Raw genomic sequence first — 12,541 nt, 5'->3', positions numbered from 1 at the left:
CTAATAATGTGGTAACTCTGAAAATAAGATTTTCCCCTTTCTTCGGGATTTGCTGTGGGTTGTTTTTGTTTCTTTTTGTTTTTGAGACAGGGTCTCACTCTGTCACCCAGGCTGGAGTACAGTGGAATAATCATGACTTACTGCAGCCTCTAACTCCTGGGCTCAAGTGATCCTCCTGCCTCAGCCTCCTGAGTAGCTGGAACTACAGGTGCATGCCAGCATACCTAGCTAATTTGTTTGTTTGTTTTTTGATGGTTGTAGACTGTCTCTGTGCTGAGGACCAGCCTGAGATGTAAACCTAAGGTCTCAGACCTTTTCTAAGCCTGTACTTTTTCCTGGCTAAGCATAGTAGCTTTTTGATTTCCCCAGTATATGTGGTTGGTTTTGAATATACAAGTCTTTAATATCTGGCTCCGAAGAAGGGAAAAAAGAAAAATGAGGGAAGGAAAAAAAGAGGACTGGCCCTTTTAATCCCCTAGCAGTCACTTCAGCCAGAGGAGAACAAGTTTGTAACAATGGGGAAAAATGTAAGAGTTACTACCTACCTCTTTCTCTGCTCTTCTGTGATCAGAAGCAGCAATGACTAATCAGAGCACAGATCCCCAGTAATTGGAGGACAGGGTTCTTTTTGCCCACCTGGTTCTTGTAAGCTGTGTGCAAACTGCTCCAGAAATAAGTGCACAGCTGCCTGCCACGGGGCTGGGAATGGGGGATGGGTAGCTGTTACTGTGCTAAGATCTGAAATAGACTAAAATTAACTGTAATTGACAGTCCAAGCTTTCTCCTGGAAGTTGCAAGCCTTCAGTAGACTCCAGATTTCCAAGATAATTACATCAGACAGATTCTGCCAGTGCAGTTGCCTAGGTGGGGAGACAGATTCCTAGTGCTTCCTACTCTACTGTCTTCCCACAATCTTCTCTGATCCAGGTTAATTTTTGGCTCTCCCACTTTCTAGCAGTAAGAACCTCCATTTCCTCATCTATGGAATGGGCAAAATATTTGCTTAATAGTTTTGGGAGAATGAAACAAAGCCACAATCATCTAGGACTTGGGACATTGCTTAGCATGTAATAAAGATTATGTCTGTCTCCAGTTGCATTTTGATGATCAGCAATTTTCTAGCTTTGTTCAGTCAGAATCCCATTATGTCCCATAATGCCATTATGATGTCAAATGCTAGTGAAGAATACATTGTCCATGATTTGATAAATGGACCCTGGTAACAGTGCTGTTTATCTTGATTATAATGAATTAAACCAAAAAAATCCTATAGATTTCCCTAGGTCTGATGGTATATACAACCATACATAGTAAAGATACTGCTTTAGTATCTACTGCATGCTGTACTTTTTATTTAAATATTATCATGATATATTTGACCACAGAATGTTTATATTTTGAGGAAGAGGGGAAAATATTGGGAGGTGGTAAACCAGTGAAGAGTGCTTTCCAGGGCCAAATGTGGTGGCTCACACCTGTAATCCCAGCACTTTGGGAGGCTGAGACAGGCAGATTGCTTGAGCCCAGGAGTTTGAGACCAGCCCGGGCAACATGGTGAAACCTCATCTCTACAAGAATTAGCTAGGCACAGGTGCTACACAGCTGTATTCCCAGCTACTTGGGAGGCTGAGGTGGGAGGATCCTTCTATGAGTTGTTGTCTGTGTTCATGTCAAAACATTCTATTGGATTACTTTTTTTTTTTTCTTTTGAGATAGAATCTTGCTCTGTCACCCAGGCAGGAGTGCGGTGGTGCGATCCCGGCTCACTGCAACCTCTGCCTCTCAAGTTCAAGCAATTCTCCTGCCTCAGCTTCCCGAGTAGCTGGGATTACAGGCACCTGCCATCATGCCCAGCTAATTTTTTGTATTTTAGTAGAGATGGAGTTTCGCCATGTTGGCCAGGCTAATCTCAAACCCCTGACCTCAAGCTATCCACCCACCTCAACCCCCCAAAGTGCTGGGATTACAGTTGTGAGCCACTGCGCCCTGGGTTACTTTCTGTAACTAAACCCCTTCTCTGCAAATTATATTGAAGATATTTTATCCTAGTCTGAATTTTAACTTGGGTTGTAGTGCCTGTTGTTTGATAGAAAAGTTTAGTGTTCATGGAACTGAACATTTTTTATTAATTGTGTTTTATATCATGCATAGGAAGGTCCTTCAACCCTAATATTTTTTTAAAAGGTAGTAATTTCCAGTACCCTTATAGTTTTGTGCTTTGTGTATAAATTTATTGTCGATCTAAAGTGTATCATTATATATGATGTGAAGTTTTTTTCCAAGTAGTTAGTGATATCACAATACTCATTTCCCATAGAAACATGGGGATCTTTTTGGATTCAATGCTCTGTTCTATTCATTTGTCTGTTCCTTTGCTGTATACTTTCCATTACCATAGTTTTATTATTAGAGGGGCCCTAGGGTCCTTCTCACTACATAATTTGGCATTGCCACTAAAATATATTGTAGACTGCTTTATAGCAGGCCCTCCCCACCCCAGGGCTGCACGGCAGGAGGCATTACCGCCTGAGCTCCGCCTCCTATCAGATCAGCAGTGGCATCAGATTCCCATAGGAGTGTGAACCCTGTTGTGAACTGCACATGGGAGTGATCTAGGTTGTACGCTCCTTATGAGAATCTAATTAATGCCTGATGATCTGGGGTGGAACACTTTCATCCTGAAACCATCCTTGCCCCTCCTTCCCCCGTCGTGGAAAAATTGTCTTCCATGAAACTGGTCCTTGGTGCTAAAAAGGTTGGGGACCACTGCTTTGTAGTTTATAAAAACACTTTTATATGTTCCATTTTCTTTGATTCTTAGGCCAAACCAGAAAGACATTTAGGACAAAGAAGACATTTGCTATTCATATGAATACTCTTAGAATTCTGAGGCCCAAGGGCCGGGGCACTACGGTTCATGCTTGTAATCCCAGCACTTTGGGAGGCTGAGACGGGAGGATCGCTGGAGCTCAGGAGTTTGACACCAGCCTGGGCAATGCGGCAAAACAGTCTCTACACAAAATACAAAAATTAGCCAGGCATGCACTACAGGTGCACACCTGTCGTCCCAGCTACTCAGGAGGCTGAGGTGGGAGGATTGCATGAGCCCAGGAGGTCGAGACTGCAGTGAGCTGTGATCATCATCCCACTGCACTTCAGCCTGAGTGACAGAGCAAGACCCTGTTTCAAAAAAAAAAAAAATCTGAGGCCCAAGTTCAGTTGCCAGTATGGGGTGGGCAGTCAGTTCCAGTGTCCACTCTCCTTAATCCCAGACTATTGACAGGAATAGAAACTGAGGTCCACAGAAACCAATGACTACTCTTTTCTCTTGGAAATTATTAAATGAGTGGAATGTACATTTATCTGTAGTTCCTCCTGTTGCTGAATGTAGTTCTCATGTTGAAGACTTAGGGGTGACAGATCCTTGGCAGAAAAAAGAAAATTAAAAAAAAAAACACTTACATTGTGGGATTTCGTGTTTGTAGGATTCCTGTCCTAACATCCTTACACGATATGGTTTACTCTCTGTCTTATGTGCTAACATGCTAGAGACAATTAGTTAAATTCATCTGAAAATTAGCAGAATAAACATGGCATAGGAGGAAGGGAACGAATACCATTTAAGGGCTTCTTCATGGCAGATGTTCATCTACGTACTTGGGTCACTGCCCTTGTTCTGTTCAGTGACCCTGTGAGATAGATAGTATTCCCATTGAAAGCAGGGAGAAATTAAAGAATTTGTCCATGGTCATACAACTAGTATATGACAGAGTAACCCTGTATCCTGTTAGTCTCTTTTCTGATTTCTACACATTCAAAATATGATTTTGGGACATTGTGACTTTTTAGGCACACTTGAAATGAATTAAAATTGAAATATATTTTCTCTGTTCTTTTAAGGCTACGCAGATATAAAGTCCTAGGGAGTAGTAACTCCGACTCAGACCTTTTCTCCCGCCTGGCCCAAATTCTTCAAAATGGATCTCAGAAACCCCGGAGCACTACTCAGTGCAAGAGTCCAGGATCTCCTCACAATCCAAAAACACCACCCAAGAGTCCAGTTGTCCCTCGCAGGAGTCCCAGTGCCTCTCCTCGAAGCTCATCCTTGCCTCGCACGTCTAGTTCCTCACCATCTAGGGCTGGACGGCCCCACCATGACCAGAGGAGTTCATCCCCACATCTGGGGAGAAGCAAGTCACCTCCCAGCCACTCAGGATCTTCCTCCTCCAGGAGGTCCTGCCAACAGGAGCATTGCAAACCCAGCAAGAATGGCCTGAAAGGATCCGGCAGCCTCCACCACCACTCAGCCAGCACTAAAACCCCCCCAGGGAAGAGTAAGCCAGCCAGTAAACTCAGCAGATAGGAGCCAGGCTGCATCTCTTTGAAAGGTGTGAGATCTTCCTCCTAAACCTGATGCATGTGTGTCCCTGTACTGTCTATGTAAAAAAATCAGTGTTGATCTTCTCTTGCAAAAGAAAGTAACATGATCAATTATTTATAAGAAGACATAAATACATGATAAGGAATTACCTAAGGCAGGCAACCAAGTAGATTAGGAATCAATGTCTTTGTACAAGAAGGAAAAATAGAGCAAAAATCCAAGGGGGAGAAACTCATTAAAATGAGCTCTCATTTTTTAAGCTGCCTTTGAAACGAAAGAGTTGAGGATAGGAGATAGAATGGAATTTTAGGGGGGTTGCCTAGTTTTTTTAAGCCTCAATTCAAAGATTATATAGCAAAAGTGAGACTTCTTGTTTGATATTTTCATTCAAAACTTTCCCACCCTGGAGAGTCATTGATCAGATATTAGATTATGTAAGAAGTCTGTTGCCAGGGAGCCAGTACTCATGTATATTTGGCTTGTGTGTTTATTTCGTGTATTGAGAATGAACACCTTTACTTTGCCTCATTCCTAGTACCCTCCCTGGAGTTCAGATTTTTTTTTAAAGTTTAGTATGTCTCATCTGATTCAATCTCTCTGCTTTTATTTTATGGTCCTAGTTGTACTATCAAATCCAATTACTTTTTTTTAGGTCCCTGATTTTTTTTTTTTAGAGCAACAGTTCTTAACATACTACATTTTTATTATGAAAAATAAGAAAGTTAGGTAAAGGAAAGAAAAGTCTAACTAGAGCTATTTTGCAGGCTTTCGTGTTTAGGGAGAGAAAGAAAGTATGGGGTAATAGCCTTCAAGATAGAAGATGCCCCTTTGTCTCTGTTAAGTGTCCTCCTTTAGAAACTTGAGTAGAAGGAAAACTGACCAGAGTAGACTGCTTCCTTAAGTCTTCTGGGTTCCAACTGTTTGTCATATCAGCCTCCAAGATGATACAAGGGAAGCACAATGCTTTGGACTGTGACTTGAGATTTAGAAATAAATTAGATATATTATTGAGGCTTAGAATCCTCAAACTTTGTATTTTATACATTTAACCAATAAGGAATTAATATCTGGGGAAATAAATTTAGGCAAATATTTCTTTTTTAATGTTTTATTACCTGCTTCTCCTGTGTTTTAGTTCAACATTTCGGCTTCTTGGCCTGATTTTCATACAATCTCAATTTACGAAGCTATAAAGAGGAAGATATTTGTTCTAATCTCACTCTTCTAATAGGAATCAGGCAAATGAAAGTCTACCAGACTATTAAAATGGGCTGTTTTTATACTCTCTAGGTGTTTTGTGTTGTAAAGACCTTATTAAGGTCAGGTAAATTGGTCTGCTTGCTGTTGAAATCTGCCTTCTAGCAAACATCTGTGCTTTCTGTTTGACCTTGTGTTTGCTGCCAAACCTAATACAGTTGAATTGGGAAACAAAAAAAAAAAGAAAGAAATACATTTCCTCCCCAAGTGAACATCTTCTAATGCTGCATCAAAGCTGCCCTGAAGCTGCACTGAACTTCTCTTGTTCTCTTTATCTGTGTTGAGCTTTTTAAAAAAACAAACTCAAAACACTATTGAGGCATATAACGTCTCTTAAAAGAAATGTAGCATAGTGTGGAATCTTAATTTCTCTCCAGTTTCAAACACTACAGAGGAATGCAATAGATAAGACATATTTGCTGTTTATCTAAAGCAACTGTAATATTGGAAGACCAGTCCTTCTGTATTATATTGTATAATAGTTGCTATAACACTACTTGCATGTCTTCATGGTAAATTATATAAATATTTATAAATATATAGAGAGACATATCCTTATATAGACTCATTCTTTGTCATTCTCCATTTGTAATTTCAAGATCACAGATGGCAAAATTCCTTTTCTATTGTGTGCCTCATGTACACTTGGGCCTTGCCTATCTTCATTTTCTGAAACTATGTTCTTGGCATGTGACACCTCAGAGTCTTCTTGCCTTCCCTGTGTACAATGCAAGGGTGGGCAGTATTTAACAAGCCAAGATAGGTTATTTAATTTTCATTTGAAAAAGATTTTAATAGGGAAAAAATTACAGGGACATGCTTGTAATACTGGTTCAAAGATTTGTCATGTTACTCACATAGTTCTCTCCTTATAGTAAGAGTGGATAAACTGGGATGATAATGATGAGTCTGACAGATTTTTAAAACATTTCTTAAAAATTGCCACTCAACTTTCCTCTTTTCATCTCACTTTTTTTGCAGGGGGTTGGGGGAATAATGAAGAAATTGTCATATTTCTGTTGCATTAGCTAAATTGTGCTAAAAGTAGTCAGCTTTAAATCCCGACCCCTTTAGTCAGAAATATGCTAGTAGTAATCATTGGAAAAGCTGATGAGGCTACAACTGTGGTACATTTGTGTGATTTTATTTCTTATTGGCATTTCTCTGCTGGCAGTTGGAACTGACAGTGATGGGAATGTGGCAACTGAATGTTTTCTCTCTTTCTTGGTTCCTTCCATTTTTATCTCAACTTTTCCAGTGTGTTGTCCCCTTTTCTAAATGGCATTGACAAACTCATCAAGATCCAGAGATAAACAGTCTCATTGTGTAAGAATATTTTATTTTGCATGTAGAGGAAAAAATTAACCAAAGACGTTTCTGCTCTGATACTTTCAAAAGAAAACAGACTAATTATATCATAGGTGGTATCAATAGGTCTGCTTATAAGTATTGTCTTATGTAGAGATTTACTTTTTGGTTTTTACAAGCATAGTTTGTGCTTTTAGATGTCTCTCAGGTGAAAAATAGAAGTTGGCGGCCCTGAGCAAGCACCTGTGACAAAGGGATTTTTATTTTAAAGTATGATATAGAGAATGAGGTTTTTGGTTTGATTTGGTTTGGTTGTGTTTTTTAGTTCTTTATTTTTTATTTGGGGGTTCTCTTAGTGATGGCATATTTCAGGTTTCAGTGACATAGATCAAGTAATTTTAAAGCAATTTGGTTATTCTATCTAAGATGAGGGACATGGCTATTAAGGTCAAGCCAAACTATACTAAAAGTAGTATAGGGCAGCAGTTAAAAATTATCTTTTGAAAATCAAGTATTACCTGGTTTCTTCTGTCACAACAGAATAGCTGGTTACCCAGTGAGTCACAGTTGCCCTTGCCTTCCCTTGTTAGTCCCTGGAGGCACTTGAGTGGAACAGAAGGTAGAATTAGCAACAGCTCAATCACTTTAGGTAGCATTTCTCCTGAATTCTGCTGCCAAATCCCCAGGGTCTATGGATTGGTTGAAATAGTAAAATCACACATAGTGATTTCTTGCACAGCATAGAGGCGTTTAATTTTAGTGTATAGTGAACAAAGAAGGAAAACTGGGTCATATAAAATTTAACCTTAAAACACAGATTATAAATATCTTTGAATGTTAAGCCCTAGGCAGACAGGCACTCTCATTCTTAACTCTGGTATGCAAGCTGGCCTTGCTGACAGTGGCATAGTTACATTAACTGTTTTTTAAGTTGCATGTTGTGACGTGAATGTTTTTTGTAAAAGTTGCCAAGTTAATTGAGTCCTAAATAAGTAGCAAAATGGTCACTGAGACCCACTGTAGTCATTACTCACTTTATATTATTTGCTTTCAAATACTAAAACCTCAGTTGCTAATTCAGCACTCTAGGTGTACTGTGTCTCCTTCTCTTGGCTCCTAGCCATGTAGGGAACTTGAGGTTCTTCAGTATCTTCAGAGATTCCTTCCAGGCCACATATTTTTTATGCTAATATTTCTATAGTTGCATTCGATCTACAAGGAGAAAGTGTACATTGGTGCATGTTTTATAAACCCAGACACAGATAGCTAAAACCATAATTAGTTTTTCTATACCCAAGAGCTTTGAATTAAAAACAGATGCTTTTTTTTCCCCCAAGAGCAGACAATTCTACATTCCTAACATAACATTAGGAATTGGTGATATGAGAAGCAGGATCCAGAATTCAGAACGATTTAGTGAGACTCGGGGAAAAAAATGCATTTTCCCCTGGCTGTTTGAAAATTTATTTATTTGTAGATAAGTCTAGATTTAGTCTTGGAGATAAAAGTTTTTTATATTTTAAAAACTTATTCTTTATATTGATCAAAACATGGCATATGTTAGAGAACCACTTCTTCTGTCATGTTTATGTATTTTGGAATTAAGTTGTTTGCATTCACTTTCAAAATCTGCCCATTTCTGTTTATGTGCACTTACCACAGATGTGTTGGGACTTTGCCTCCCCTGGAGAGGTACTTTAGCACCTGTGTCACTGAGGAGATGGAGTGGTTGACAAGTACTGTTGCGCTGTGTAACTTGGGGTTTGGCTCTGTGGACAATATATTAGCAGAATGATACCACACAAAAGTATTACAGGATTAAGGCATGTAACTTCTATGGTAGTCCTTATGTATCAGCATATACCCAAGTTCAGAAACCATAGGTGCATTTTTAGACCTTTACTTAGAGAACTAAAGGCAGTTCCAACCATCAGCCCATATGGCGGGATTAATGCATGAAAACCCTCAGAGGGTGTTGGGACATCCTACTTCCCTGTCCTCATCCGGTAGAACTCTGGTGTGTGCCTTGAGGATAAGCAAGTAGAGTGGAAACTCATCCTATCGTTGAGTATTCTCGGTATTTTGGCCTTCCCTCTGGAATTATGAGAAATTTAACAAAGTCTCAGGAACCTTTAGAATCCATTGCCCAACACTGCTAGAAAAACTGTAGGAGGCACATGGAGAATTCCTATAGTTCTTAGGTAAGTCCAAGACATGGCACAGGGATCCCTATCCACATAAAGGGGAATCCGGATGCTGCACACCTCAATTCTGAGAAATCCCTGACTGAACATGGAATTATGACAGTAAAGTTTTGGTCCTTTAGTTTTCTAGAGCAGCTCACAGAAATTTTAAAAAGTAAAACAAGGTCAGGCGCAGTGGCTCATGCCTGTAATCCCAGCTCTTTGGGAGGCCGAGGCGGGCAGATCACGAGGTGAGGAGATCGAGACCATCCTGGCTAACAGGGTGAAACCCCGTCTCTACTGAAAATACAAAAAATTAGCCGGGCATGGTGGCGGGCGCCTGTAGTCCCAGCTGCTCGGGAGGCTGAGGCAGGAGAATCGCTTGAACCTGGGAGGCAGAAGATTACAGTAAGCCAAGATCGCATCACTGCACTCCAGCCTGGGTGACAGAGCAAGACTCCATCTCAAAAAAAAAAAAAAAAAGTAAAACAAAAATAAAGTCTATGCCCATTAAGACGTCTTCTAATTCAGTTGTGATTGTCTGCTCTTACTTAAAAAAATATTTAAGCTTGATGTTTAATTATTCCCTTTGGATCAGAAAATTAAAGTATGTGACAAGATCAGGTCACCTTGAATTTCCACACAATCTCAAGACACTGAATAGCAAAAAAGTAACATTAGTCAGTAATGATTAGTGTATTTCCTTAGACTTTGCTGGATCTTTGGTCTTAAGGTAACATGTAAAAGTAGTGAAGCCTTTCCTTTCATGGCCCTGTGCAATGTAACGGTTTTCTGCCTCCTCTTCAGCTGGAAGCGTTAGTGGTAGAGTATGGGCATAGAGTATATGTACACTGGCGATGCTGACCATGCCTCCCAGGTACCCTGGCTCTGGGTTCCTTGACCTAGGGAACAAGATTGGATGAGGCAGATCTTTGAGCCCATGTGACTATAGAATTTGCTGATGATATAATTTTACAACAACAATGGATAGGAATTTTACCTCTCTTTTTATTAGTTTAATATTATTTAATATTATGTACATAAGTGTTCACTCGCCTAATTAAAAACATTGAGTAAACCAAGTTTTTATATAGACTACCCTTGCCATATGATGCTCTTTTTCTCTAATAATATGCAATTTAAATCCTGAGGAATCCATGCTCAGCATTTCACCACATCTGGACTCTGTGTGGGCATTGTTCACTCACCTACAAGGGGTAAACAAGGCTACCAGAACTTGAATTTGACTTATAGGGAGCTACCCAGGAAGGGGAAAGCCCTTGGGACTTTTTCCAAAACAATCTTCTCTTTGAACTGTTCATCAGACAAAGTAGTCCATTGAGGTGACAAAGCTTTCAGAAATACAAAGATGGGAAGATAAAGGTAACACTGGCCCACTTGGGGCTTTGACATTGGATTAGGTGGACTGAATAAACACAGCCTAGATGGCCTGGGCTTAAGCCTCGCTTACTTCTCCTTGATACATAGTTCCTGGTCCACCTTCTGGCCCTTTTTCTAAAATAGCCAGTGTCTATTTCACTAGGCCATTTACTTACAAGTTCCCAGCTTTTAGGGAAAAAAGAGGGAGGGGGGAGCATCTAGTTTTGAATTAGATATACATCTTAGAAGTAATGAGCTATTGGCAGCTGTTAGATTTAGCCACAAACCAGAATTCTTTCTTGTTGAACAAGACCAATGAGTTAGATGACTTTAATAATTCCACTTTTCTCTCCCTCTCTCCTCTTCCTGAAATCAGAGAGATGAGAAACTACTCTTTGAAATACCTCCAGAGGCGTTTTATTGTGTTCCTTTCCCCTCCAAGCAGCTCCCTTTATACAATTTTGCTCAGGCAACCAAGGACAGAGTATCGGCAGAAACATGGAGTGCTTTTGTATAGGCCACCTGTACATAAAAGTGTAATTATTTATTTAATTTTCCCATTTGTATCATATTAAAGCTTTGTACAGTGTTTTAAGTTCTGTTTTAAAATTATTTTGTATTTTATTTTTATAACCTAGTAATAAAATATTCATTCCGCATGCAAAATCTAGTTCTGTTTGTGTGATGGTCTGGATTTCAAAAGTGGAAAATATTATTTTTCTAAGTTAATAAAGTTATTGAATACACCAGATGTTACAAGATCAACGGGGAGCAGACAGTGTTACTGTAAATGCAGTACCACATCTAGAAGTTCCCTAGAAAAAGCAGCCCAGGACTGAATAGAAGCTAGGTGTTAAGTGTCCCTGCAGGTGAAAACCAGGGTGCAAGGATGTTAGGAGATGTTTTCCTGTAATAAAATTAAAATATTAAAAGCTCCTTTTTAGTCCATTATTCTGTCTGGCTGGAGGTACTTTTTCCTTCTCCATAGGAAATACCCCTTCTACCACTAGAGAGATTCCTGCACCCCCACTCTCATCCTTCCGCCTGTAACCTTCCTTTGAACCAGAGGAACTCTCAGGAGGCATTCACAAGGGCACTGCCTCACCCCTCCTGGTTTGGTTTGACCTGGAATGTTTGTGCCATCTGTTTTTCTCCGCCTGGATTCCCTTGCTTGATTTCTCACTGAGCGGCAACCTCCAAAATGCTCTCTCAGGTTTTTTTGTTTTGTTTTGTTTTTGAGATGGAGTCTTGCTCTGTCACCCAGGCTGGAGTGCAGTGGCGTGATCTTGGCTCATTGCAACACCCAGGCTGGAGTGCAGTGGCGTGATCTTGGCTCATTGCAACCTCCGCCTCCCAGGTTCAAGCGATTCTCCTGCCTCAGCCTCCCGAGTAGCTGGGACTACAGGCGTGCGCCACCATGCCCAGTTAATTTTTGTATTTTTAGTAGAGACACGGTTTCACCATGTTGGCAAGGATGGTCTCCATCTCTTGACCTCGTGATCCGCCCACCTCTGCTTCCCACTGCACTCCAGCCCGGGGGCAACAGAGCGAGACTCCATCTCAAAATAAAATTAAATAAAGGAGATTAAGAAATTACTCAGGCCGGGTATGGTGGCCCACGCCTATAATCCCAGCACTTTGGATCTGCCGCCCCCTCCCCGCCAAAACATTAGCTGGGCTATAGCCCTAGGGAGGCTGAGTCGGGAGGATTGCTTGAGCCCAGGAGGCCAAGGCTGCAGTGGGCCGTGCTCACGCCACTGCACTCCAGCCTGGGCAACAAGCAAGACCCTGTCTCATAAAAAAAAAAAAAAAAAAAACCAAACCCAAAAAAAACAAACCTCAAGCTCCCAGAAGCTAATCATGATATGCTTACTGACATCTAAACTGCAAAGTAGTTGAAATATTAACCTCATGTAAACCCACTTAAGTAAATAAAGCTACATACAAGCAATTCTGTGTGCAGGGTGGCCCGAGGCACTTTAAGGGCTGTGGCTTGGAGATTATTAAGAACCTCCTAGAAATAATTCTTTCC

General features: G+C 40.5%; 1 protein-coding gene across 9 annotated transcripts in view; it reads left to right on the top strand.

Annotated features, from left to right (window-relative positions):
- Window positions 1-11,175, top strand: part of TTBK2 (tau tubulin kinase 2) — a 175,647-nt gene extending 164,472 nt beyond the window's left edge. For all 9 annotated transcript variants that reach the window (XM_054532666.1, XM_054532665.1, XM_054532664.2 and 6 more), the window contains one exon: window positions 3,901-11,175. In XM_054532666.1, the coding sequence (XP_054388641.1) occupies window positions 3,901-4,363 (463 nt within the window). In that variant the 3' untranslated portion in view covers window positions 4,364-11,175. The remainder of the gene's footprint in view (window positions 1-3,900) is intronic.
- Window positions 11,176-12,541: the final 1,366 nt, after the last annotated feature.

Source organism: Pongo abelii, chromosome 16 (genome assembly GCF_028885655.2).
Source record: "Pongo abelii isolate AG06213 chromosome 16, NHGRI_mPonAbe1-v2.0_pri, whole genome shotgun sequence".
NCBI lineage: Eukaryota > Metazoa > Chordata > Mammalia > Primates > Hominidae > Pongo > Pongo abelii.
This window is presented reverse-complemented; position numbering and strand designations above follow the sequence as displayed.